The following is a 27,370-nucleotide window of genomic DNA, read 5'->3' on the forward strand; positions in this document are numbered from 1 at the left end:
TTGTTAATCTTCAGAAAATTTCCTCATTTCTGTATTTTGTTTTATACTTCCTTAAGAAGGTAGTAATGGCCCTGGGGTTGAGCGTCGACCTCGGATCCAGGTGATCAGGGTTCGATTCCCCGTCAGGGCACATGCCTGGGTTGCTGGCTGCAGCCGATCAATGACTCTCTCATCACTGATGTTTCTATCTCTCTCTCTCCCTCTCCCTCTCCCTTCCTCTCTCTGAAATCAATAAAGATATATTAAAAAAAAAAAAAGGTAGTAAGGCATCTCTGTCTTCACGAAAGTTCTCTATAAGTTTTGAGAAGCACTAGTTACCAAATATTGAGTAAATACTTTCTTCCATACTCTGTGCTGAGTTTTTCATATGTAAACTTGTTTAGCTCTTCCAATAATTCAATGAATGAAGTGATATTATTATTCCCAAATGATATTATTATTCTCAAGTAAACTTAAGAAATTTGGACAAGATTCCATGTGAGGAAGTAGATAGATCCAGCATTATTAGATAATGTTATATTTCTAAATTCTTTTCCCATGATTTCAAAATACTGAATTTGTCTGTTTGTTTGTTATGAGATGATCAGTCAGATGCAGCCATGAGAGAAGACAAAGGAAAGGCTCAGGAAAACAAAGGTTATTATACCAACCAGTCCTAGAGACAGGAGGCACAGCAGGCCTTGCAGGGTCCAACAGAAAACCACCAAGGGATAGGGTTATGGGGCTGGGAGTTGAGACAGAAGGAGGAGGGGGGGCGTGGAGCTAAGGTGCTTAAGCCAAGGCCTTTATTAGATTTTCCACAGCAAAGGCAGGGAAGGGTGAACAGTTTAACATTGACTAGTTTGAGTAATTTTGGAGACCTTTGATTAAGGTAGAGGAAAATTGCCTCCTGGAGTGCATGGGCCAGATAAAGGGGCATGGATTGTTTTGTTTGCATATCAGAACTATGCTCTTTGTATGTTCATGTCACAATAACAAGATATATCCATATTTATCACCATCACTTTTAAGGAATCCACATTTCCCCTTCCTAACCTCATTGTATATGGGCAGCAAAGGGAATTTCTTTTCGAAAAATTTCAAAATGTTTTTATTCTATATCTCTTTATTGCCTTAGATATAGTCTACTGATGAATGTAGCTACCAAAGCTCATATAACAAGATCTCCTCTTCATCAACTATGAAAGTATTTTATTACGTCAGGGACTTTCAAGTTATACCCAAGTATATATTCCTACTGACTGTGAACCAGTCCATTTTTTCCCTATAATTTTACAGCAGTAATTTCTCTAGTTACTCTTTAAAGAAAAATATAGAAGCTCCCATTCAGAGTTATATTTCCTATTCAATGTATGTGGCTATGACAAAATCATAAGGAAGATAAAATAAAACCCTTGAATGATGTTAAGTTTGTAGAATGGTTAATGAAAAAGAAAAAACAGAGTATATAAAGTTTTTTAGGCTTTAGTGAGTAGATTTCTAAAGAAAAAGAGTTGGAATATTACCAAAATATCAGAAGTTTGGAGTGGATGTGAAGTGAACCAATATAATAAGAAATATCATAATTTATTCTTATTGCCAACTGATGGCATTACAATGAAAGAAAGAACCTAGGTTAGGTTGAACTTCATTATAAATAGTAGTGTGGCCCACAGCCAGCCTTGCCCTTTTGTATCTGAAACACATTAATGTCATCAAAATATTTAAGCTACAGGGTTCAACCAATAGGCCAATTTGTATGTTTTACTATTCCATCCTAATTAATTGTGCCTTTAATTCAACTGACTTCCTATTTATCTTCTCTACTTTCTGTCTCCTATAAGATCTGTGAGTACTTACATCACCTTCTACCCCACTGTTTTACACAACCACTTTTAAATCTAATAGACCAGAATTATCTCAGTAAGTCAAATATCTCTTCCACTACTGACAAAAGCAACTCCTCCAGATCACTTCCAAGAACCCAGATAATGGGCCTGTACATAAGCAAATCAATCAATATTTGTTGAAAGAACAACCCTCTTCACTTCCTCATCTGAAAGTCAATTTGTTAGGTTTGTGGGCAGATGTTTCAGTTCCTATACTAGAGAAAATGGAAAGAAAAGGGAAAGGCTGCCACTCTCTGGGGATTCTGAGCTTTGAACAAAATGAACAAGACATTGGGATTAAAGATCTAGTTTACAATTTCAAGTTTCACAGAGAAATTTTGCCTAATCTGAAGTGTGTCTGGAGTTAGGAGTTGGATATGCACAAAAAAGTTAATGTTACCTGTGACACCATCTGAGAACTTTTCAAAACCCAGCAAGATCAATGCTGTTAGAATCATAATTCCCATTTCTAGAATTTCTAGGTGATAAACACTGGATATATGTTCCTCATTCCCAAACACTCTTATTGACTTTGGAGAAAGATATCAAAGAATCTTATTCTGATACTGACTTAAATGGATTCCCAAAGATTCAAAGTCAAGTGGCCACATTTTCATCATGTTTTTCATGCTCAAGGAGAAATGGTGAGGAAAACTCCCTCCTTTCTTCTTATCCACAATTTTTTCTCTGAATAGGTAATGGACTCAGTGGTGAGGAAAGGATTTTCCAACCTGATGAAATCTACCAACATGTCATATCTGAACCCAAAGACAGTGATCCTGATTGGGATCCCTGGACTAGAGCATGTGCAGTTTTGGATTGGATTTCCCTTTTTTGGTGTATGCCTCATGTCTCTTCTAGGGAACATTTTCTTGTTAATCATCATCCCTACAGAACGCAGTCTTCACCAACCCATGTACATTTTCCTGGCAGTGCTGGCAGCCACAGACCTAGCTCTCTGTGTAGCCATTGCTCCAAAGATGTTGGCCATCTTCTGGTTTGGCTCTTGTTCCATGGCTTTTGATGCTTGCCTTACCCAGCTCTTCTTCATTCATGCTTTGCAGGGTATGGAATCTGGCATCCTGTTGGCCATGGCTTTTGACCGCTATGTTGCCATCTGTAATCCCTTGAGGCACACATCCATCCTCACACCTTTCTTTCTAGTTCAGATGATACTGATTGTGGTAATACGGGCAACGGTGCTTGTCGGGATTTTACCTATTCTACTGAAACGACTGCAACTTTTCCAGTCTGTGGTTATTGTCCATTCCTATTGTGAGCACATGGCTGTTGTCAAGTTGGCCGCAGAAGATGTCTATATTAACAAATCATACGGGCTCTTTGTAGCTTTTGCTATTCTGGGTTTTGACATGATCTCTGTCTTCATCTCCTACATTTTAATTTTTCAGGCTGTTTTTCGTCTTTCCCAGAAGGAGGCAAGACTTAAAGCATTCAGCACTTGTACTGCCCATATTGTTGTCTTCCTGGAGTTTTATATCCTTGCCTTTTTTTCCTTCCTCAGCCACCGTTTTGGACAAGTGTCACCCTATGTCCACATCTTATTGTCTACCATCTATCTCCTTGTGCCCCCTGCCCTTAACCCCATTGTTTATGGTGTGAAGACCAAAGAGATACGAAGGAGGGTTGAACAGATTTGTATTCTGAAGCTTGACAACCAGGAGTGATACAAAAATAATATGCAATAGGAAATATATGCATTTGTCTGTTTAAGATGAAAACTCCTGCACTATGTTTATCTTGGTGAGGTTTTTACATTACAATAATCTCCCTTAAATAATCTATATTTTAAAAACATGAAATAAACCTGGGTGAAAAATATATATGTATATTATAAATTCCTATCATCCTTCATCTTTCCCTTTCTTTTATTTTTTATCTTTTCTTATAATCCTGATATGATAACTAATGGCATAATATAGTTTTGTACCTAAAGTGCTAAAAATGTACCTCTCTTTCTTTCCTATGGGCTGTAAAGACTTTATGAGTCAGCTACAGGCTAAAAAAAATTCGGCTTTTTTCCTGAATTGGAAGTAACTAAGATTACTGAACAACTTAGAATTCTTACCATTATAAAAATAGAATTTGAAGGCTCTGGTTACTGGTTTTTCAATTATAAGAAGAATATGCTAGACAAAATACTTTTTTGTGGCAACTAAATTTTACATATTTCAGGAGTTGTTGATAAAAAGGTAAATTTTAGCTCATTATTGCTAAGAACTCTATGGAAACACACTGCCCCCTCCTCCCCCAATATATTTGTGTGAATAAAAAGCTATAAATGGAATTTTCAAATAGGAGTGAATAATCCTCTATAAGGATGCCATTCTTCACATGGCAGATGGGCTTACAAAAATATCATAACAGCTGTAAGTACCACTGGCTGGGTTGAATCAGAGTATCAGAAACAATTGTCAGTAATACATTTATTTACATTAACTCTAAGTAAAGACACTAACCATTCATAGCATATATAGTGGAACAATGTCACATTCTGAAGAATGTTATTATTGGCAGATGCCTACTGTTGCTATAATTATTTTCAATAGTTGAAAATGTGAACTTATGAGTGATTGGTTTTGGGGTTACTTAATTAGTAAAAATATTTAAGTGCCTTTTTCCTCTACATGATTTACCACTTCGTACTTTACCCAATCCATCTTTGTTTCTGGAATAGTACATGGAGTGGATTGAGAGTCTTGTCACAGTGGGGCAGAGGCCAGAAGATAAGCTAACCTCTTGAGTTATGGGAGGAAACTGCTGTGATGCAGAATAAGGCATACTGTCCCAGAAACAAAGAGACGTGCCGTGGCTCCATAAATCCCTATAAATCTTTATATACGGAAGCAAAAGTATTTTTGCTATTTTGGAATTTCTGGAGGAAAAAACCTAAGTCACAAAGCTGAGAGGAAACCATATACATAAATATATGATGAGAGATGATATGCAGAGCACTGAAAAATAATCACCTGTGAACAATGACAGAGATGTTTGGGAACATAATACAGAACCTAGAGAGAAGGCAGAAAATGAAAAATCATTTATGATGGAAGTGAAAGAAAGCTGAGTGTGGCAAATTGTACTTTCTAAGCATGGCTATAACTGTGTCTTTCATATGTAATCCTGCCACATCTCATGAAGAATAAACTCTTCTTTATACCCTTCAATAAGTTGGAGGCCCTGCAACTCCTATGAGTACAACATATGTCAATCTGTGCCAGTTTTTGGCAGAATCCTTAACTGATACCATACCTTTTCTTATTTTCATGCCACCATGTAAGAACTCCCTGGGGTTCTACTCTGATGGAATAGCACTCAGTGTGGAGGTGGACTGAGGTGTCTGACATCTGGGTCAAAAAGAAGCCTTGTACCCAGGTCTGCATTCCCATTCCAAACACTACCTGCGACTGCTTGAGGGACTCCAAATGAGAACTCCACAGCTGAGTCCAAGCAATCAACAGACCTTTGAAGGGAAAAAAATCATAAACTATTATTTAAAACCATTCAATGTTAGGGTGTCATATTACACAACAATACTTAAATGTAAGGAAAAAATTACATCAGGAGTTGGATTCTGTAGCAAAAACCTTAAACATGCAGTCTTGGCTTTGAGAGTAGATGGACAAAAGCTTAAAGGTACCAATGTTAATGAAGGCTTTAAATAGAGTGACAAAATTGTTATTATGTGCAAGAGAATAGAGGGATCTGTTCTTTGTGATGGTGGAACAATTGAAAAAACTGTCATCTTTTCTCATGTAAGAAATTAAAAAATATATTCAATGAACATTTCCAGAGAATGTTGAAAGTACCACATCTAATAAAATATGTATAAAAAAAGATGCATTGAAGAAGTGTTTAACTTTCAAGTAGAACTCAGAGAAACCATAAAGGTTTATGATATTTCTAAGTTGAATACAAAACTGTTTCTCATTTACTTCTTTTGTATATATTTATATACTCTTTTTGTTAGGGCACAGTTTTTTAAAATTTTTTTGGGGGGGGAAGGGACACCACACTCTTAATTAAGAGAAACACTTTTATCAGTACAGAGGTCTGCCTTTTTTGTTTTGTTTTTTTTTACACTTATCATGCCATGAATTCATAGAGAATGGATTCCAGCAGCTCAAGGTCCTTTCCATTGGTTCTCACAAATTGTGCTTCTCTGGGTGGAGCAGGCTGATGTTTCGGTTGAGCCTTATATACTCTTAAAGAGCTGGCCTCTGGAAAAAAAGTAAGTATTTTTAAGATTCCTTATTATTCAAAAGAACTGCCAGGTTAGACTAAAAAGGACAGTGACAGCTGAAAATGAGGAGAATCATTGGAATCCCCAACCTATAGGCTTAGAAAGATGAAGTGAAAACGGGAGACTTTTTGTAAAAGAAAGTGAATGATAATTCGAAGTCTAGAGCCTAGATCTTAGAGGGTAAAACCAGAACTATAGAGAGAAATAAAATTATCCTCATGGGGAAAGATAGAACCCCTGAATCAAGAAACTAGCAATATGTGCCTTAAATTTCAGTATATTGTGAACCAGTAACTGCATGTTCCACTTTTTTCCCTCTTTGGAATGGGAGTGTTTTTGCAGTTATCCTTTTGCTGTATTAACATTGTATGTTGGCAATGTGAGAGGCAAATGACTTATCCCTTCAGTTAATAGGTGTTCAGAGAAAAAAAAACCATATTCCAAGAAGTACATCTAAAGGATCATACTCATGAAGCCTCAGCTACACCTAAATATGATTTAGATGATGAAATTCTGATAGAATGCCATCATGGAGTGAGACCTGGAAGTTTGGAGGAGGTCTGAGTGTATGTTGCATCTGAGAAGAACCATTCCAGACTGTATTTATCAATGATGGCTATAACAATATCTTCTAAATTTCATGTTCTTCTGCAATGTAATCAGCAGGAGTCTGCTTCCCAACCCCTTGAATTTGGTCAAATCCTATGACTGCTTTGAACAACAGAATACTATAGAAGTGATGCTGTGTAAGTCTTGGATGCAGACCATATCTAACCTAGCAGCTTCTGTTTTTTATCTTTTGAGCCCTGAAACACCGGGTAAGAAACACAGGCTAATTTTAAGGGATGAGAGACTCAAGGGAGGAGAACAGAAGCACGAGGCTTGTGAAGAAGCAATATTGGGTGCTGTCCATCCTTTTGAACCTTCTGAGAATCCATCCGCAGCCCTTTTTTTGTCATGCACCCATGTGAAAACATAAAGTGAGAATATTAAATTGAGCTCAGTCAACCCAACACTCTAAGTTTTGATTTGTTTGTAATGTAGCAAAAGATAATCATGATAATTGGGGAGGGAAATTATACTTGAGGAAACACATTGGTCCGCTGAAGTTGAAATAACATGTCCACATAATATTCAGAAGTGGAGTTGAAGAGATTTCACTACAAAAAGATCCTCAATAGAGTAGAATGTTGGCCAAACAAAATGCTTCTTTCTTCCCTCTCTCCCCCTTTCCCTTCCTCCTTCCCTTCCTCTCTCCCTCTTTCTGTCTGTCCTTTCTCTACTTCCTTTCTTTTCTTCCTCTCATCTTTCCTTCCTTTCTTTTATTTTTAGCACATAAGCTGAATGTGTAGGCTCATGCATTCTTTTATATTCATGCTGTTTTATCAGAGAAGTTATTTGAAATGGGACTTGACCTACTCAACAAGTTTATTTAACTCATATTATATACCATAGAAAATCTAGATATTATGAAAACAAATATAAACAAAATACTCATTTATTTTCTTTTTTTCGAATCTTTATTGTTGAAAGTACCACAAATGTCCCTTTTTTTTTCCCCATTGACTCCCTCCTCCCTGTTCCTGCCCCTTCCCCAGGCCTTCCCTGCACTATTGTTTGTCCATGGGCTATGCCTATATGAGTATAAGTTCTTCGGTTAATCTCTTCCTGCCCCCACTCCTTCCCTCTGAAATATGTCAGTTTGTACCATGTTTCAATGTCTCTGGATCTGTTTTGTTCATCAGTTTATTTTGTTCATTAGATTCCACACATAAGTGAGATCATGTGATACTTGTCTTTCTCTGACTGGCTTATTTTGCTTAGCTAAATACTCATTTTAATGTAGAAAAAGATTACCTTAATAAGCAATTATCAAATTGTGTGATATGTGCTATGATTAAGAAAGGATAAGGTGACACTGGAGACCATTGAAATAAATGCAATAGAGAGTGAAGAAAAAAAGGAGGCAGGAGATTAGAGAAGGCTTACAAAGGAAGTATTGCCTAAGATGAGCACTGAAATTTGATAAAAAGCACATAGTTGTGCCCAAAGCCGTTCCGTCCTTGCTGCTTGACACAGTCCTTCAAGGAGGAGACATCTGCACAGCCAGTGCTCCATGGGACTTGGCGTATGGCAGGTCCCTCTTCCCATACTTGTTCCCCTTCCTGACCCTCTGTGTCCTTACCCGAGTCACTGCACCAGAAAAGGGCATTGCCCTCGCTAGAAACTTTTCCCTAGCAGGGGAGTCGGATGGGACTGGAAAAGACAATGATTCAGTAAAAGCCCCAAGGAGTATGGGAAAATCATGTGCCACTCATGAAGAACCCAGACTGTCAGCAGAAAGTTTAGGACTTGTTAGGCCCATTACCACAGGAAGTTCCCCACTGGGGGAGAGGCCTGGGTCCGGGCCCTGCTGACTCGGCTGCACAGGGCCATCCACAAGGAGGCCACCAGGGAGTTCCCACAAGGAATGTATTACTGGGGGATGTTTATATTAATGGAAAACTCTGGGAATCCCCACAAGGAAAGAGCAGTCTAGGAAGAGATTATTTCAACCTACACCTGAACCCTTATCTTACACAGGATATTACAGTGAGGGCGGAATGCTGCGGGGAATGTGAGCGGAGAGACCAAGGCAGGTGCCAGGCAGGCGGTCAGTCACCATGGCTAAAAACAGTCATGTGCAAGCTCCAGAGCCCTTCCTTAGGACTGGCATAACCTTCACATAGGAAAGTTGGCTTAGTTATTCTCCTCTTAGCTATGTGTTAGAACAATAAAACAGTAACTTCAGAATATAAATAACAAACGAGATTAACCTGTAGAAGAGCCTATAGAAATATAAACAATAGGTAAGACTAAAATTAACATACCTAAATAGATGTAAATTCTTTAGCAAAGATCAGATAAGGTATATCCATTAACTGTGAAAGGCCAAAACAAAAACTGGAACAAAGCATGATGTCATGTTGTTTAACCAGCAACAAAATCAAATAGTATAAAGACAGTTGTAACAAGGCAATAAAGGGAGACGCTGATTGTTCAGATGCTCTGAATGCTGTCTCCATGTCCTTCATTCTTCATCCACACCGTCCACACCTTTGGGGACCCTTGGACCTCTTGGGCTGGACCTTAGCATACTTGTAGCATTCTGAGAAGGTTATTGATTTATTTGAGCAAGTTTATGTATCTGAAAACTGGTTCAGCCAAAATGTGACGTTAATAATGGTTTTGCATATTTATTGATATAATTGATATGTCCACCAGATATATGTACATACACAGGTCCTTGATATATATGCCTACATTCATTGTTACTTCATTTGAAATAATGTGTTTCCAATTTATGTTATATAATACAATCAGATAAGCAATAAAATTAACAAAATGTTTTCCCGTTATTACTTGTATAAACATTTGGGGAGAGCTCTGGTCATGAGGGTTTCATAACAACTACATTCTGATGAGAAGGACAAATCTCAGTTACATCCCCAAACTGACTAAGCCCTCCTCTTGCCTTGGTTATTCCTTTCTCGGTGAAGCCCCAAATCTGGCAGGATTTATCTTTACCTGCAACCTAACATGATTTCCAGTTCCATATCCCAGGTCCCCCGTCTACCTCAGGTGTCAACCTCAGTCTCCATGACAGTGCAGGATCCGCAGCACCCACGCCCGCATTTGCTTGGTCCGGGCTCCATATATCAAGGGGTTAATCATGGGAGGCACTAGGAAGTAGAGATTGTCAATGACAATCTGTAGATGGGGAGCCATACGATAGCCTAAAATCTGGGCCAGAACAGAAAAGACAACAGGAGAATAAAAGAGAGCAATGACACAAAGATGAGAGCCACACGTGCTGAGAGCTTTGCCCCGTGCCTCCCATGAGGGTATGCGAAAGACAGCACGAAGGATCAGCCCGTAGGACAGACTGATGAAAAACAGGTCAAACCCCACGGATGCTGCAATAACCATGAGGCTGTAGACAATGTGGTCGGAGATGTCTCCACAGGCTATCTGCACCACAGCCATGTAGGCACAGTAGGAATAAGCAATAATGTGGGTTTGAAAGCTTTCCAGTCTTTTCGCTAGGATGGGTGCTGGGGTCAGCACTGCCACTGCCCTTGCCAGGACAGCCAGTGCCATTTTCACAAGTACGTTGTTAGCAAGGATGGTTGTATATCTCAGAGGGTGCCAGATAGCCACGAATCTGTCAAAAGCCATGGCCAGGAGGATCCCAGACTCCATGATATAAAAGGAAGGGATGAAAAACATCTGTGTGAGGCAAGCATTGAAGCTAATTTCTTTGGCATTCATCCAGAAAATACTCAGTATGCGGGGCACAGTGACACTGACCAGAGACAGGTCAACAACCGATAGCATGGCCAGGAGGAGAAACATGGGCTCGTGAAGACTGTTCTCCACTTGGATGATGCATAAGATGGTGACATTGCCAATGACTGTAATGACAAAGACCAAGAAAAAAGGCACAGAGAACCAACCATGGAAAGATTCCAGTCCAGGAATTCCAGCCAGAACAAATGTCAAGGGCTGAGGAATGGAGTTGTTGCAAGAGGACATCCCTACCCTGAGCTCTTCCAAAGTCTGATTCCTGGGGAGAAAGAAACAAGGGACATTTTGAAATCACTGTATCATTTGCATTTAAAGTACCAGGTATTATAGAACTTCATGGTGATAATCATAATTATATTATGTCAAATAATGATCAAATAAATGCTTCAGTTACTTGAGGTAAGGAGGGAGATAAACCTAGGCTACTTTCTCTGCAAGAGAAGGAAATAATCTCAGGGATACATTCTCAATAAAGATATATTATCTCCATAGTTTAAATTGTCCTACGGCTCTGATCTCATTTAATATTCACTGTGTGAAATCCTGTAGGATTTTCCCCCAGACAGCAGGACCTGGCAAGAGGCTCAACATTTTTAAAAGTACAGGCAGAAGCTAGCAATCATGATTTTCACGCAAGATGAGGAAGTTGAGTTTTATCATCCAAGGGCCCTCAGCCCTTGAGATTGGCCTTGGTGCTTTAGGATTCTCTGGAGTATTTCCTAATTTTATGAAGAATTTAGGAAATATGCTGATCTTATACCTGGTAGTCTTCTGGAGAAATAAGAGATATTTTGGATGACAAAGGTGAAATCCAAAAAATGCCTCAATTGATAATAATTTAGTATTCAAGTTCCAGTATTTTAGTATTAAAGAGTGGTTGGGGAATGAGTAAAAGTAAAGTTTAATGGGGTCACATATATATATGAAGTTATATAGTTTTGTAAGGGGAGCATAGTTTAGTGGTTAATTGTAATACATATTTCTATAGAAATAAGACTATTGTATTTGCTGAACATTTTGACCTACATAACTATTTTGAATAGAAGTGTATATTTACAAATTTACAGAGTATTTAATAAAATTTATAGATTAAAGAGTATACTTAGTCAACAGATTATAAGTAAAAAAAACACAGGAATATAATAAAATAAGTTATAGAAACAAGCTTTTTTTTGTTATTAATATGACTGAAATTAAATTTCAATATTAAGGTTTAGACTACAGATTTTGTTAGGAACATTCCAACTATATAATATTCAGAAGAATCACACAAAAAGAGAAATTTTAATAAAAATTTAAGATAAACTCTTAAACGTTTTTTTTAAAAATGTTGCAGGTCTGTTTGCAGCTATAATTATATACAAATTGCTATAACTTGCTTCAAAATTAGTAGTTTAAAGCATTTTAATTTCTTGTGACCATAAGCAAAATTTAAACAGAAATTAAGATGAAAAAATGTAACACAATATTGCTTTAAAAGTAAAAGTACAATAATATTAATATTGTGCCCTTTTGTTTTAGTTGTTGATGAACTTGGATTATTTGTCTTTTTTTGCAATTAATTTATCTAAATATTTAAGCACTCAAAACAGAGTGACATATCTGCTAAAATACCACATGTACACATCATAAAATTGAAATGTTCAAATCTAAGTATTTCATACATCAGCTGCATTTGGTGAAAGACACACAGTAGCTGAATGATAGGTAGGTCTCCTGGAAGTTCATTTGGTATAGTAGAAATAGCAAAGTCTTTCAGATAGCACATGTCTAAGATACAATCTCAGTCCTGCCACTTATTTAGTGTGATTTGAACAAGTTGTGTAAGGCTTTGAACCTCATTTCTTCATATTAAAAGTGGGATGAAGCTTACCTTAAAAACTATGCTGAGGATTAAATTCATCATTAAATTCAAACATTGTATAAAACATACAATATTCCTGACATAATTCTTTGAACTTTTTGGTGCTTTAAAAAATAAAATTTTCTTCTTTTTCTATGAAATACAAAGTTTAAGTGAAAGATGCAAAGAATAATGTTCTTTTTTTTGGTTTTGTTCTGTTTTAATTCTCACCTGAGGATATGTTTTTTCCCTTTGATTAGAGAGAGAGAGGAAGGGAGAGGAAAAGAGGGAAACAATGATGTGAGAGAGAAATATCGATTAGCTGCCTCCTGTATGCACTCCAACCAAGGACTGAAGCTGCATGCAGCCTGGGTATGTGCCCTGACCGGGAATCTAACCCACCACCTTTTGGCGCAGGAGGCTATGCTCCAATCAACCTCTCAGAGCAGTTCTTTTTGTTTTCTTTGTTTCTCAGAAAGAGCTGTAACTAAAATAATTAATAGTCTTGAACTGACAACATAAGAAAGATTTGATGTCCCTGGTAAGTTTATCCTAAAATATTTTTAGATTTATTATATTCTTGAGTGAAAAGAATATTTAGTGTCACCAGAGATAGATACCTGGACAAATAAAAGATGCTAAGAAAATTTAAAAGGTACATTTTAGATCATTAGAGGAAAGAAACCTATCATAGGCTCAAACAGAAAAGTATACCTTGTGGAACCAGGAGCTCATTATCAGGTAGAAATTGAATGATCATCTATCAGTAATTCTGTAGATAAAAATTCTACATGTGTTGACGACATTAAGATATTATTAGAGTTTTAAGCAACATGGTAAAGTTTTGCCTGGCTATTAGAAATAATTGCCAGCAACAAAAATATCAACATTAATTACAAGTAAAGAGACCATCAATTTAGATGTGAAAATCAGAAAGGTACTTATTATTTCCTAAAGAATGTCACGGGCATTCTAAAAATTGCACATCCCAACCATGTTTTTAAACGGGTTGGTGATTGGTATTTCGGAATCTCTTGTTTCCTACATAACTTTGCATCCAGGGATTTTCTACTCTTTTCCCTCCCTCTTCTCTCTTTTCCTAGAGTAGTACCTGTAGATGGCTGAGTCTGGTCACAGTAGGACTGGGACCAGCAAAGCAACTGCCCACATGAGGTATGGAAAAGATCTGTTGATGTCCAAAATAAGATGTAGTGTATGAACTGGAGGCAGATTTATACTGGTTTGTCCTGTCCTCCCTCCCCCACCCCTCTGCCCATGGTCTCTAGTGGCCTCTTTGTTAAGCAAAGTGCTTTACTTAGCTTGGATATTATGGGGAATAAAGCCTAGAGCCAGTTATTTGTAGATAGCACATTTAGTTAAAGGGACCGAAGGAGAGTAGACTTAGTATTGTGAGCACACAATGGAGTATACAGATGTTGTATTGTAAAGTTGTACATCTGAAACTTATATAATGTTATTAACCAATGTTACCCCAATACATTTAAAGTTTTAAAATCAGATGTTTGGGAGCACTGTAAAACTAATTGTTGGTGTTTTGAGGGAGGTGAAATGTATGGTGTAGGAACTAACGAGAAGAGTAAGGACTGGGGGATCATTTAGAACAAAATTAAAAAACACTTGGAGTAAAAGAATGCAGAGCTCTTTGCAGCTATAATTATATACAAATTGCTATAGCTTGCTTCAAAATCAACAGTTTAAAACATTTTAATTTCCTGTGACCTTTGGAGATCCATAAGCAATACTTAAACTAAACTAAGCAATACTTAAACTAAAATTAAGAGTCTTGATTTTCTATACGCAATTAGGATGCAAAAAAGATGGAAAAAATGTATGCACCAAGTAAATTTTAATTGACAAAATTAAGGCCATTGTTTGGTAAATAAGATACATAATAGAAACAGAGGTGAGATTAAAGTAGGAACAACAGAGAAGCTTTAGAAAAAAAATATTGCCCAATACCAAGTTTAAGAGAAACTGAGTTTCAGTTGCCCCAGGGGCAAGCAAGTCACAGTGAGACCTTGAGCTGAAGTTGGAGGGGGGTGGAGCTGTAGGAATTTCCAGAGGTAAGCCCCTGGGCTGTAGCTGAAGCAGGTGCGGTCTGCAGGAAGTCCTAGGGACAAGCCACACCTAGGCTGGAGCTGTGCTAGGGTGGGTGCAAGCTGAGGGGAGTCCCAAGGGATAGTCTGGTGTCTGGAAGCTTGAGCTGGAGCAGGAGACCTGTTTCAGTGTGTTCTCTCTCTCTCTCTCTCTCTCTCTCTCTCTCTCTCTCTCTCTCTCTTCCTCCCTCTTGTTTTGCAGAAGCTGTCCATTCAGCCTTCAGTTCAGGAGGAATTGCTCTGTTTATAGGTGTAAATTCATTGCGTTCCTGGGAGGAGGTGCTGTCAGGGTCTTCCTATGCCACCAGCTTGGACTGGAAGCCCACAATGATCTTTTTAAAACACAAACCTGATTATGTCACTCCTGTGCATAAAACTTACATTGTCTTCCTCCAGTTTTAAGATAAAATTGAAAATCCTTAGCATGCCTTACACACCCCTGTATGCTACCATCCCAGCCTTACTCAGCAACTTTTTATTTCACCCTCTACTCCAGCCAGTGAAATGGACTTCCTTTAGTTCTTTGAATGCATGGCACCCTTCCTATCTTAAGATCCACAATGTTCACACATCCTGTTCTCTCTCCTTGTAACATCACAACCCCATTTCATGACCTCTCTTCTTTCTTCAGCTAGTTAACTCCCAATCAGCACTCAAATAAATGACATTTTTAAGGAAGCTTTTCTTAATTCTCCTAGACTAGATCAAAACCCAAGTTATGTGCCCTTATAGAAATCTGTATTATTACTTGACAGCACTTAATATCCAGTATATTTATGCATTTGGGCATCATTTGATTATGTCACTTCTATGAGAATATAAACTTCCCAAGATGTGGACTTCCCTTTGCTCACTCCTCTTCAGAATCTAGCACAACTGGGTACATTTTAGCCAGCCCATCAATCATGTTTTATTGTATGAATACATGAATAAGTTGCATATCTCTTTTATTTGACTGGAATTTAATTAAGGATTTTTGAATATTTAGTTTTGTGGTTGTTATCTTTGTTAAACCTTTCAAATTTGAGATCCATGGGTAGATAGCTTGTAAGTGCTACCTCCTTAGTTCACATTTCTAAACCTAACATATAAACAATCTTGATAATTGTCAGGGAATATATTATAATTAAACTCCATAATTCATGGTACTCCAAATAAAAAGAAAATACAGCTAGAAGGTCCAATCTTGGCAATTCATCTTCAGGGAATACCCAACATTATGGCAATAGTCTCAAAGTTTCCATTTTCCTAGGGACTCTCTTCTCTTTACTCTTACTGGCATTGTCATTTTTTCCATTATCTTATAAAAAAGATCATTAATTATAGCCTAATGGTTTTAATTCAGGTACCTTAATTATGACTATCACATGATTAGGAGTTCTAAAATATATGATGTCATAAATTCAATCATCTTATAGCTCCATTCACTCCTTTAGAAGCATTCATTGAACACGTGTTCATAGGACACTGAGAGGTATTAGTGAAAAAAAGTAAATAAAGGATAGTCTTTAAGCATAGGATTGAGTACTTTTGTGTTTATTTAAATCGAGGTGGCACCAATTAATCAATATGTGACACTGAGCAAATTATTTAATCTCTGAGTCCAAATTTCTCATCTGTACAATCATACTAACACTCGGGTGACTATGGTGATAATATATGCATATATGTGTCGTATATTGCACACACATATGTCTCACAAAGTCTGGCATATAATAAATACACAAAATTATGATAATTATGTTATGATAATCCTTAGGTAATGTTTATTTATTAAAAGCTTACTGTGTGACACTATAATAAGTACCTTTCTTATATGCTTTCACTCATTTAATCCTTAAAATTCTACAGGGAAGGAAATATTATGACCCTCATTTTATTGATTATGACAATAAGGCCCAGAAAATGCCTGAATATACAAAGATAGTAAATGTCAGAGATAAATGATGAATCCAGGCACTCTGACTTTAGAACCAGTGCATTTAACCTCTAACTATAATAAAAATTTAATTGGGAAAAGTCATATTAATGTCACTACAATATATAGTGACATCATTTTACAATAATGGTAGGGACAGTTTTTAATGAGTTTTACTTGAAATAAACTTTCTGATAAGGTGGGAGAGTTTAAATAAGTGCTGTACCTTAAAGGGTAACTAAAGTCTTTGTAGATAAAAAAGTGTCTGGGCAGAGAGAGAAGCATTCTAAGTAAAACCATGAAGATATAAAGATTCTTATTATTTGAATGAAGGTGGGAGTCTTCATGAATAGAACAGAGAGTGCAACAGTTGTATAAGAACGACAAGAGAAACAGCAGAAAGGTAATTCATAAAGCTTTACTTTCATACAGTAATCTGTGGACAAGATTATTGCAATGTAGAACTTTGCCATATTTCTGCTTAACAAATTCTGTGTGCCTATTCTCATGAAAATAACAGTCAAGTATTTCTTGTACAAAGCATGAATCTTGTTATATTGACTCTTCTATAGAATATTGAGTGATCATTAATTTTTAAGTTGCAGATACTTCCTATGGAATTTTTTACATTCTTATGAGTTTCTTCGCTTTATTAATCACTACTTATTAGAAAATATACTACACTCACACGACAGAAAATCAGTAGCAACAGAGAGCAGAAGGGGGTCCCTTTCAAATTTATTAAGGTTTAAGTAAGCTCCCTAAAATTCAGGTGCACACAAAATACAATATGCCTACTAGTTGCCTTAGAATTGAGAAATTTCTATTATGTGTGATCACTCTTCCCCATTGAAATCTGGTAAAATACCTGATATCAGCAGGAGAAAATGTCATGTCTGTTATGAGGAATAAATAATTTATTTTCACTCTTCCTTTCCCATTCTGATACCATCTCTGCAAACAATTTCAGCAAAATCAGGCAACCTTTACCCTTAGAAAACTAAGGACATAATCTCGAATTTTCTTAGTCCTAACACCATACACAATGGGGTTAAGAAAAGGTGGAATCAGAAGATACATGTTGGCAATAAAGATATGGATCTGGGGGGCCACATTGTGGCCAAAACGGTGAGTGAGGAAGGTAAAGACAGCTGTGGAGTAGAAAACTAGGATGACACAGACATGAGAGCCACACGTGCCTAGAGCTTTCAGACTTGCTTCTCGTGATGGAAGACGAAAGACTGCCTGGAGGATGAGAACGTAGGAGACAGCAATGAAAAAGCCGTCACAGGAACCAATGACAGAGGCCACACTGAGGCTGTAACGCTTGGTGGCTCCTGTGTCCACACACGCCAGCTTCACCACAGCCATAAACTCACAGTAGGTGTGGGCAATGACTCGAGACCTGCAGTAGGGGAGCTGTTTGAGCAGAATGGGATGTGGGGAAAAGAAAGCTATGCCCCGAATCACCACAGTGATACCCATGATAGCGATGTGAACGTGGGTGAGAATGGTGCTATGGCGCAGTGGATGACAAATGGCCACATAACGGTCAATGGCCATGGCCAAAAAGAAGCCCGATTCCATTGCAGTAAAGCTGTGGATGAAGAACATTTGAGTCAAGCAGGCATCAAAGGCGATGTCATGGGCTCCAAGCCAGAAGAGGCAGAGCATGCGGGGCAGTGTAGATGTGGAGAGGACCAGGTCAGTGACTGACAGCATGCACAGAAAGAAGAACATAGGCTCATGGAGGCTTCTCTCTGCCCTCACCACAGCCAGGATGGTCACATTCCCCACCACAGCCACTATGTACAAGGAGCAGAAGGGAATCCCAATCCAGACATGCAGGTGCTCTAGTCCTGGGATGCCCATCAGCAAGAAGGTGACGGGAGATATTTGAGATTTATTGGCTGGTCCCATTGTGCGGCTCTTCTCTGTCTTTTGTGGATGGAATTCTCTTTTTTAGGGTGGAAATTTTCTTCCAAGGTCATCACACCAAATCTGGCAACAAATGAAAAACACATCTGGAAGGTCCTAAAACGTCATGTTAGAAAACATAAAGGTTTGTAATTTATAGTGAAAAAAACTTAGTAATACTAGGCAAAACTATGTAACCAGACACAAAGTACTTACTGTAAAGCAAGTTATGAATCTCACAGATTTGTTAAAAACAAAACAGAAAATCTATCACCATTAACATCTATGTACAATAAAATCAATTCATCGCTTTTGAATTCACACTTTGATTTAATCATAGGACCGAATTAGCTTTTGATAGAAATGCCCGATATTATAAATGGAGTAGATCTTAGAGTCATTCTTAAATAGAATTTTCTAGCCAATGTCTGAGTACTCTCAAGTAAGGTTTCTCATTTCTTAGACAGTCCATTTCATGTCCTAGTACTGTCACAGAACCAAACCCCAAGAGATCGGAGATTGTATTGCCCTTTCCTATCATGATACTTTTTATAGACTCACCTGTCCTCTGCATAGAAAACTTGACAAAATCTGAAGTTTTCCTCATACCTCCATTGTTTTCTTCTGTCCCATGAAACATTTCCAACTTATATACCTACTTATTTTAAGCTTAGTTTTCACAAAAATTCGAACTTCCTACCTCTTCTGTATATTCCTCAATGTACCTAGTTTTTAACTTTTGTTTCTTGTATCTGAATATACTAGTCACTGTAGAGATCCATGTACTTGGTATCTCTTTTGATCTATACACTATTAGTGTGATTTCAGTTCATGTAATTAATATACGAAGGAAGGAAGGAAAGTAATACTTAGTGATCCTAATATGCAAAGGACATCCTCTGGAATCTTGGCAAATGTTAATTTTTAGCTGAATATGTAATGCAAGCTAAATACTGTCTTTCTAATTTTACCAGTTAAGAAGTAAAAGCCCAGAGTGTTACAAATAATTCAATGTCATCACAAAGAGTGGCTGAGACACAAGAATTCTAACACAACTCTGCATGACTACAAAGTCCACACTATTTCCTTTATGCCAAAAATCAATATTTTCTATCACAGATGTTAAATTTATAGTCAAATTTAACCTACTAATATTTTTCATAATTTTAAGGTTATATTTCTCAAGATGATTTTTTTATTTTTTAAAATCATGTTCTTTATTCATATTTTCATTGGTGTGTTTGCCTATTTTTAAAATATTTATCTTTATTGTTGAAAGTATTACAAATGCCCCCCTTTTTTCCCCCCATTGACTCCCCCTCCCCCCACCACCCCAGGCCTTCATCACACTATTTTCTGTATCCATGGGTTATGCACATATGCATATAAATTCTTGGTTAATCTCTCCCCCTTGCTCCCCACCCTCATCCACCCTGCTTTCCCTCTGAGATTCATCAGCCTGTTCCATGCTTCTATGTCTCTGGATCTATTTGGTTCATCAATTATTTTGTTCTTTAGATTATTTTAAACAAATGCTTTAAAATTAGCTTTTTTATTTAAACTAGATAATCTGTAAAATATTTTTTATTTTATTTTATTTTATTTTAAAAATATATCTTTATTGATTTCAGAGAGAGGAAAGGAGAGGGAGAGAGAGAGACAGAAACATCAATGATAAGAGAGTCATTGATTGAGCCTGCAACCCGGGCATGTGCCCTGACAGGGAATCGAACCCCGATCGCCTGGATCCTAGGTTGATGCTCAACCGCTGAGCCACGCCTGGCTGGGCTGTAAAATATTTTTTAGACAATACTTTAAAATAATCATTCCCATGTGTTTTTTGCATTATCATTGAGCACTTATCCAGGTTAACACCCTGAATATAGTCAGTATTTTCTGTTGATTCTAATGGTATTTAGTGAATATCCATATTGAAGCAATTGAAATGCTACTTTGAAACAAGCATAGGCCAAAAGCAGAATTTTTATCATTCTAGAAAATTGTATTTATCCCTCTAAAATACTCTATATACTGTTCATAATTAAAAATGAATCTGTTGAACTTAATAATAATGAGATTACACATACTGAACCCCGTAGTAATCTGTAAAGTCTAATCAAGTATCTCTTGTACTAGAATATGACTTAATTATCCACTATTTTGGGTGGAATGTAGAGCACCTTAACCTGACTACACATTTGATTAGATATATTACCGGGGTAATTTGGAAATTTTCTCAGTCTGACCCAGCTTTATAAAATGATCATTTATATAATACTTTAAATTACTATGATATTTGACTGAGAGGAAGTAAAGTTCAATAAATCTTGAAAATTATCAGCTCTTATAAGTAAGACTTCTGTCTTTTTTCCCCTTTCATGTGATTATATTTATTCCTATTATAGGCTCTTCTTTCTTATGTCCATGTATTAAATGCATTTATTTCCAAGTAAATAAAAATAAATGAATAAATAAATAAATAAATGCATTTATTTCTATAATAAGTTTTAAGTTGTCTTATAGGTAGTTATTATATCTTTTCCCCCAGTTTTCTCAACTATGAAGTGGGGAAAACAAAGGTTGTTGGGAAAATCAAGTTAATTTATGTTGACAAATTAGTACACTATCTTTCCCACAGCAATTTAAGAAATTAAGCTTTGGAATTTGGTCCTTAGTCCATATGTAATATGACTCCAGTAAAGCAGCTAAGCATGACATGACAGGTTAACATTTTATATAACAAAATAAACTATCCTGTTCAGCCTTTTCACCTGGTACTCCTTCCATACCCTCCAGAAGGTAATGCCAAACTTCTAATTACTCCCCAAATACAACATGCTTCTTTGTAAAATTGTGCCCCTTTTCACATACTTTTCTGATTGCAATTTTCCTCTCTCTCCCTTATATTCATTTTCCTTTGCAAAGTACAGTTTTCTTGTAGTATCTAGGTCAAAGTATCCCCTCTATGACTCTTTGCTGGTTTAACTCAGACAAAAATTTGCAAGATATTTTTCTGTGCATCTTTACTTGTTTTCTTACATTTGATTGTGATAAACCTTATCAAATTGTAGATCATTAGATTCATTAAATATATTATTATGACTCCTGTTTTTCTTATAAGATTAAATTCTCCTCAGTCTAGAAACTTAACATAGCTAGGTATTACCATAACCTAGCCCAAAGACGGGCATTGGATGATGCTTAACAAGAGTACTGTCCCTGCCACCTTCTGCTCCTTAGTAGATCTTTATTTCTGCTTTGCTCTGCTGTGATTACAAGGCAGGGCTCCAAGCATAGAGAGAGTAAGTAATCAAAAGTAGGTTTCAAGTCAAGTACTGCTTTATCTGTGGCTTGAAGATCTTGATTACCTAGATCTCCACTTCCAGAGAAACATAAAGCTATTCACATTTTTCTGTTGGCTCCAAAACCTTTTAAAATTAACATGTTCCTTCAGAGAAGACCTAGATATCTGTACTCACATATGGTTAAAGAGGCAAACAACCATATTTTCATACATCTGATGTTTTCTTATATGTTACCATAAATTATGGTATAATATATCCAGAGGGTCAAGCACACAGGGACTCTTTAAATTTTTTAATACTATACAAAGGTTCCTACAAGCACACCACATCAATGCTCAAATAAGTGCATTCACATATGAACAGGTATATTTAAATCAGCTTATATTTTAAAGAAAAAGCAAAACACTCAGTTTTACCTAGTACAATACACCCTGATTATTTTCAGAATTATTAGTCCTTCTTCAGGACAGAAATCCAGGACTGGGTGTGGAAGTGGTAGAGAGAGAGGTCAACCTTTTTTTTTTTTTTTTTTAATATGTCTTTATTGATTTCAGAGAGGAGAAGAGAGAGGGAGAGAGAGAGATAGAGACATCAATGATGAGAAAGTCATTGATCGGCTGCTTCCTGCACCCCCCTACTGGGGATCAAGCCCGCAACCCAGGCATGTGCCCTCTCCTGAATTATAGGTTGATGCTCCAACCACTGAGCCATGCCAGCTGGGCATCAACCTCCTTTTAGAAAATCCATTCAGGAGAACTTTTTATGCCTCACAAAATTTTAGTCTGGAATCTTTCTATACTTTTTATTCTTTCTTATCTGTATAGATCAACTAGTTTGAAGATAAACTACATAAAAAATAATAATATTAATGTCACTAAGAGAATGTAATGGTCTGGCAAGTTTTGAAAAGAAAGAAAATAGAGAGAAATGGTTGACTATGGCTTGTCCTCTTAATAAACAGACATTTTTTTCACCTTGCTCCTAAATTTTCTTCCTCCTAAAAGTGCTGCTTAATCAGGTTTAATGCTGAGTGGAAAGAAAAGCTTTGATTACAGCTTTCTCTGCTCCAAAGCCTGTCTTAGTCAAACAACTTTAATGTTATTTTAGTTCTAATTTAGAGTATCAGTGACCCTATGACCTCTATACTTTAGCTAATCAACAGGTATTTACATCAGTTGTGGGAGAAAGTGTCCATTTCACCTTCTTACTATGGTGTATGTCTACAATACTTATTCATAACTTTACTAAGGTTTTTCAAAGAGGTGCACATTACCTTTTTGAGAATCTAGTAATTCTATAAATGCAGATATTTGAATGTAGCCCTTTCCTCTCTTTTCCTGTCTTGCATATATATCAACTCACCCAAATTAAAAGCTGAGATTCATCCAGAGAGCCAGTTTCTATAAGGAGTAGTTGCTAAGAAGTGTGCTCAGTGAACAAAAGCTAGGCTTTACTCAGCTCCTAATCACACTGGATTAAAGAGTGTCCATGGCAGGGGAATCAGTGATCCTCTGGGATATGGACCCTTTTCTCAAACTACAAGACTTGAATTACATTCAGATAGAGTAATTATTATTAGCTATCCCTGTGGCATTATTTCTATAGTCTTGTGAATAAGTTATTATTAAACCCATCTATATCAAAGATATAATCAATTGCTTTTACCAAAAAATTTTATGATCCACATATCTGTTAGCTATTGCCCTATTTCTCTTACTTATTTTACAGCATAACCCTTAAAATAGTTGTCTATAGTCACCCTCTCCAATATTACTCTTCCCATACTTTCTAAAACCTATTGCAGTCGAGTCTCTGTCCGCATATGGTAAAAGATACAACCATTTTACATCTATAATGTTATGTAGCTCCTACATGCAAAGAGTTTCTATGTTTACCAAATATCTCAAGTGTGTGCACGTGTTGTGTGTTTTCTTTTTTCACAATCATTTACTTCCTTTTCCTTTCTTTGGTTATGAATTTGTACATTTTCACTAAATTCTTAAAATGTGTGTTTAGCTCTGTTATTTGTAGCTAATATTCTTCTCTGTCACATACATTTAAATCTTATGTTTTCTATCTAAGCTCAACTTGAACTACATCTCACAGCATGATTATTCAATCATAGTGTGCTTTTATTTCCCTTTGATTAATTGGAAATTAAAAAATGTAATTCTTAATTTTTGAAACAAATGGAAATCTTTCACATCACTATTTTTGATTTTTTGTTTAATTTCATTGTAGTAAGGTAACATAGGCTATAGGATTTCAATCTGTTGAACTTTGTTGAATCTGTGACACAATACATGGTTAATTTCTGTAAATGTCTTATGTGTGCTTGAAAAGATAAAGTCTTTGTTATGATATAAAATGATTTGTATATCCACTAAATTTGGTTGTTAGTCATGCTGTTTAAATCTTTATTTTTATTAATATTTTCATTTTGTAATTTAATGAGATTTTTAAAAATCTCAAACTATGATTAAATTTGTCTATTTATTCTTATAATTATTTTTCTATCAGAGACTGAATAAACAAATGGAAAGTAGTTGGACCTTATATGACAATGAACTCTAATCCACATGGGACGCCCAGAAGGCCCATCTAAAACCTCTTCAGCAATTAATCCAAAATAGTCAGAACTTGATCAACAACTGCTAACTCCCTATTTTTTTTTTGGTCTCCACAACCAACTAGAAGGAGCCCAGTATGTTTCCTAAGCCAATCATAGAAGAAGCCCACTTCTAGTTAACCTTCTTCCAGTTTTGACATGCTGACAACCTCCATTCAGAGCACACTTCAAACCTTCCCTTTTATTTCCTATAAAATTTTCCTACCTCTCTGATAGCATTTGAATCCCTGTAAAAGGCAAACAATGATGGTTAATTACTGTGACTAGAGCAATTTCTAAATGAATCATCTCTGTTCTCATATGGTTATTTCCACAGCATTATGGATATTTTAAATATGGCCTAATGCAAAAACTATTTGAGTCACCATCAAGAGTGGTGTAGTAAGAAAATGTTATAATTGTATTATATATCTATAATAACTAATCTTACATGATATTTCATACAAACATGAGTCATTAAACTTCAAAAAAGGAATAAAAATGGATAAAATCACAATCAACAGTGACTAGAAAGATAAATTATGAGGAAATACCAAAACAGAATGTTTTTCTATTTTATAAGTTTGAGATCATCAAAAAATGGGAGAGGCAGCAATAGATATTTTCAAAGAATCAACCTGAACCATGTTGAAGAACTAGAAAAAGGAAAAAGGCAGGACAACTGCAGATATTATTAAGTCTTCTGAAGGTGTGTTTGTGGGACTAAGTATTATTTAGAAATGTTAAGATGAGTCTAGCTAGATGAAATAAACTAACATGTCATAAAAAATTGCACGATGGCCTCTGGAAGGCATATCATGACAGTTTCTTCATCTGTGTTTTGAAGACATTTTGCTAAAATCACGTCAATTTCCAAGGTTATAGATTAAAATGCTTTTAATCTAATTGTCCAGGAGATATGGACAACCCCATTAATTAAATCTTACAACTGTATTGTAGCTCAGTGAAAGTCAGAGATAATGATTCTATAACAACACCACTGATAAAGTTGATAAGACAAAACAGAACAGTCTGTGGGAACAAACAGAGCAAATAAGAGCACATAATAGTGGAGATATTGCATTATCAGGCAAATATATTTTTTGAGTAGAATAAAATCTAGTCAATGCTTATTAATATTTTAAAGAATACAAATAGAAAATGTAAGGATTCAGCCTTCTACAAAGAGGGTTAATGTCTTTTCCCCCCCATAAGTCTTAAAAACATGTTAAGGGAAGAGTTAGTTGTTTTAGAATTTGCGAGAAGTCAAAACATGGAGGAACCGGTCTCTAATCCTCTTGGTTCTTATGCCATAGATCATTGGGTTTATCATAGGTGGAACAAGCAGGTAGATGTTAGCCACAAAGATATGAATGTGAGGAGCCACATGGTGTCCAAATCGGTGAGTAAGGAAAGAGAAAAAGGCTGGAGTATAGCCTACTAAGATCACACACACATGGGACCCACAGGTGCCCAAGGTCTTGAGCCGAGCAGCCTTGGATGGAAGACGGAAGACAGTATAAAGGATGACAATATATGAACATAGGATTAATATGAAATCTAACCCTCCAGTCAGGAAGGCAGTAGTTAGGCTGTATATTCTGTAGATCCTGGTCTCCGCACAAGCAAGCTTGATCAGAGCCATAAATTCACAGTATGTGTGAGGGATGACATTAGTTCTGCAGTAGGAAAGCCACCGAAGCATGAAAGGTTGAGGACTGAAAAGCAAAGCCCCACGGAAGACAATCGCCAGCCCCAAATTCTTGATGACTGTGTGTGTCAGGATAGTAGAATGCCTTAGAGGACTGCAGATTGCCACATACCGATCAAAAGCCATGGCCAAGATAAACCCTGAGGCCATGCTGCATAGTGAATGAATGAGAAATACTTGTACGAGGCAAGCTTCAAAATAGATCTTCTTGTCATGGAACCAAAAAATGCTGAGGATTTTGGGCATGGCAGTAGTGGAGATGATCAAGTCAGCCACGGAGAGCATGCAGAGGAAGAAGTACATGGGCTCATGCAGTTTGGAATCTGTTCTAATAATAAATAGAATAGATACATTTCCCAGGAGTGCACTTAGGTAAACAAGGAAGAAGGGCACTGATAGCCAAGTGTGGATGGCTTCCATCCCTGGAATACCAAGGAGAAGAAAGGCACTGGGACGTAAACTGGTATTATTTGTCAATGACATGATGAAAACTTCTGGCTGCATTCAGTTGTGGAATGCTGTAGATTCTTTCATATTCACCTGTCCATTTAGTTAAGGATGCTTTTATTTATTAATTTATATGAAATATTTGGCAATATTTTGTCCCCTAAGGATAAAGTGATAAATAGAGCCCAATATCTAACTTTAGACATTAACATTCTAGTGGAGGAGAAATGGGTGCAAACCAGTGATTAATACCCATGTGATTAATGCAGTGAAGTTATATGAACAAGCAGTTTTATGACCCAGTCCATAGGGATGTTTATTCCACTTGTATAAGTCAGAAGATTCATAGATAAGATGCTTAGTTTTGGTTCTGAAGCATTCTGAACCTTTAAAATAAAGAGAAAATTGTAAACTAAATAAAGTTCACAATGGAAGACTCTAACCTTAACTTTATCACCCTGGTTTAAAATTCATTTGTCCAGAACTATTTGTGAAATATATTAAAATGGCAATGACATTGTAGAATGAAGAAAACAAAAGATTATTTCCTAAATTACACTTGACTGTCCACTACGCCACACTAATTAGCATGCATTGAAATATAATTTTAATTGCAGACATTCTAGGCTTTTTCCCCCTCAAGGAATGAAAGCTATACAAGTTATAGCAAAAGGTTCTAAACCCAGAGAAATTCTGCATCTGTCTCCTCAGATTAAGCAAAAATTGGGAGCCACCCTCAGATGGCTGGTAATTATTTTTAAATCAGGCAATAATCATGCTCTTTTAATTAATATCTCATTCCTTCCCCAAACATCATTTTTTTTTCTACAACATTTCCATCCAACAAGTTTAGACTGTGGAGTTTGGGAGGCTGCAGAATTTAGCATTATGTAGCTAAACTGTGCTATGTTTACAAGTCCCACTTTTAACTCTGAGGACAGTTTACAACCAGATGTATAAGAACAATGATAGTGGCACATTGTAACCTAGAGATATGTAAATCAAAGCAAGAAAAAAAATGATGAAAA

General features: G+C 36.5%; 5 protein-coding genes across 5 annotated transcripts in view; 1 reads left to right on the top strand and 4 right to left on the bottom strand.

Annotated features, from left to right (window-relative positions):
- Window positions 1-27,370, bottom strand: part of LOC308565024 (olfactory receptor 51B5-like) — a gene marked incomplete at both ends in the record, with an annotated part of 340,544 nt that overhangs the window by 112,952 nt on the left and 200,222 nt on the right. The window lies entirely within an intron of this gene.
- LOC308564891 (olfactory receptor 52A1-like) lies at window positions 2,603-3,553 on the top strand (the record flags this gene model as incomplete). The annotated part of the gene is made up of 1 exon (XM_081153636.1): window positions 2,603-3,553. The coding sequence occupies one exon, from the start codon at window positions 2,603-2,605 to the stop codon at window positions 3,551-3,553; it is 951 nt and encodes a 316-aa protein (XP_081009762.1).
- On the bottom strand, window positions 9,760-10,704 carry LOC308565158 (olfactory receptor 52B2-like; the record flags this gene model as incomplete). Its single annotated transcript, XM_081153971.1, has 1 exon — window positions 9,760-10,704. One exon carries the CDS (start codon window positions 10,702-10,704, stop codon window positions 9,760-9,762), a length of 945 nt encoding a protein of 314 aa, XP_081010097.1.
- LOC308565152 (olfactory receptor 52P1-like) lies at window positions 17,330-18,274 on the bottom strand (the record flags this gene model as incomplete). Its single annotated transcript, XM_081153965.1, has 1 exon — window positions 17,330-18,274. One exon carries the CDS (start codon window positions 18,272-18,274, stop codon window positions 17,330-17,332), a length of 945 nt encoding a protein of 314 aa, XP_081010091.1.
- On the bottom strand, window positions 25,434-26,378 carry LOC308565155 (olfactory receptor 52P1-like; the record flags this gene model as incomplete). The annotated part of the gene is made up of 1 exon (XM_081153968.1): window positions 25,434-26,378. One exon carries the CDS (start codon window positions 26,376-26,378, stop codon window positions 25,434-25,436), a length of 945 nt encoding a protein of 314 aa, XP_081010094.1.

Source organism: Miniopterus schreibersii, assembly GCF_964146895.1.
Source record: "Miniopterus schreibersii genome assembly, chromosome: 12".
NCBI classification, from domain to species: domain Eukaryota; kingdom Metazoa; phylum Chordata; class Mammalia; order Chiroptera; family Miniopteridae; genus Miniopterus; species Miniopterus schreibersii.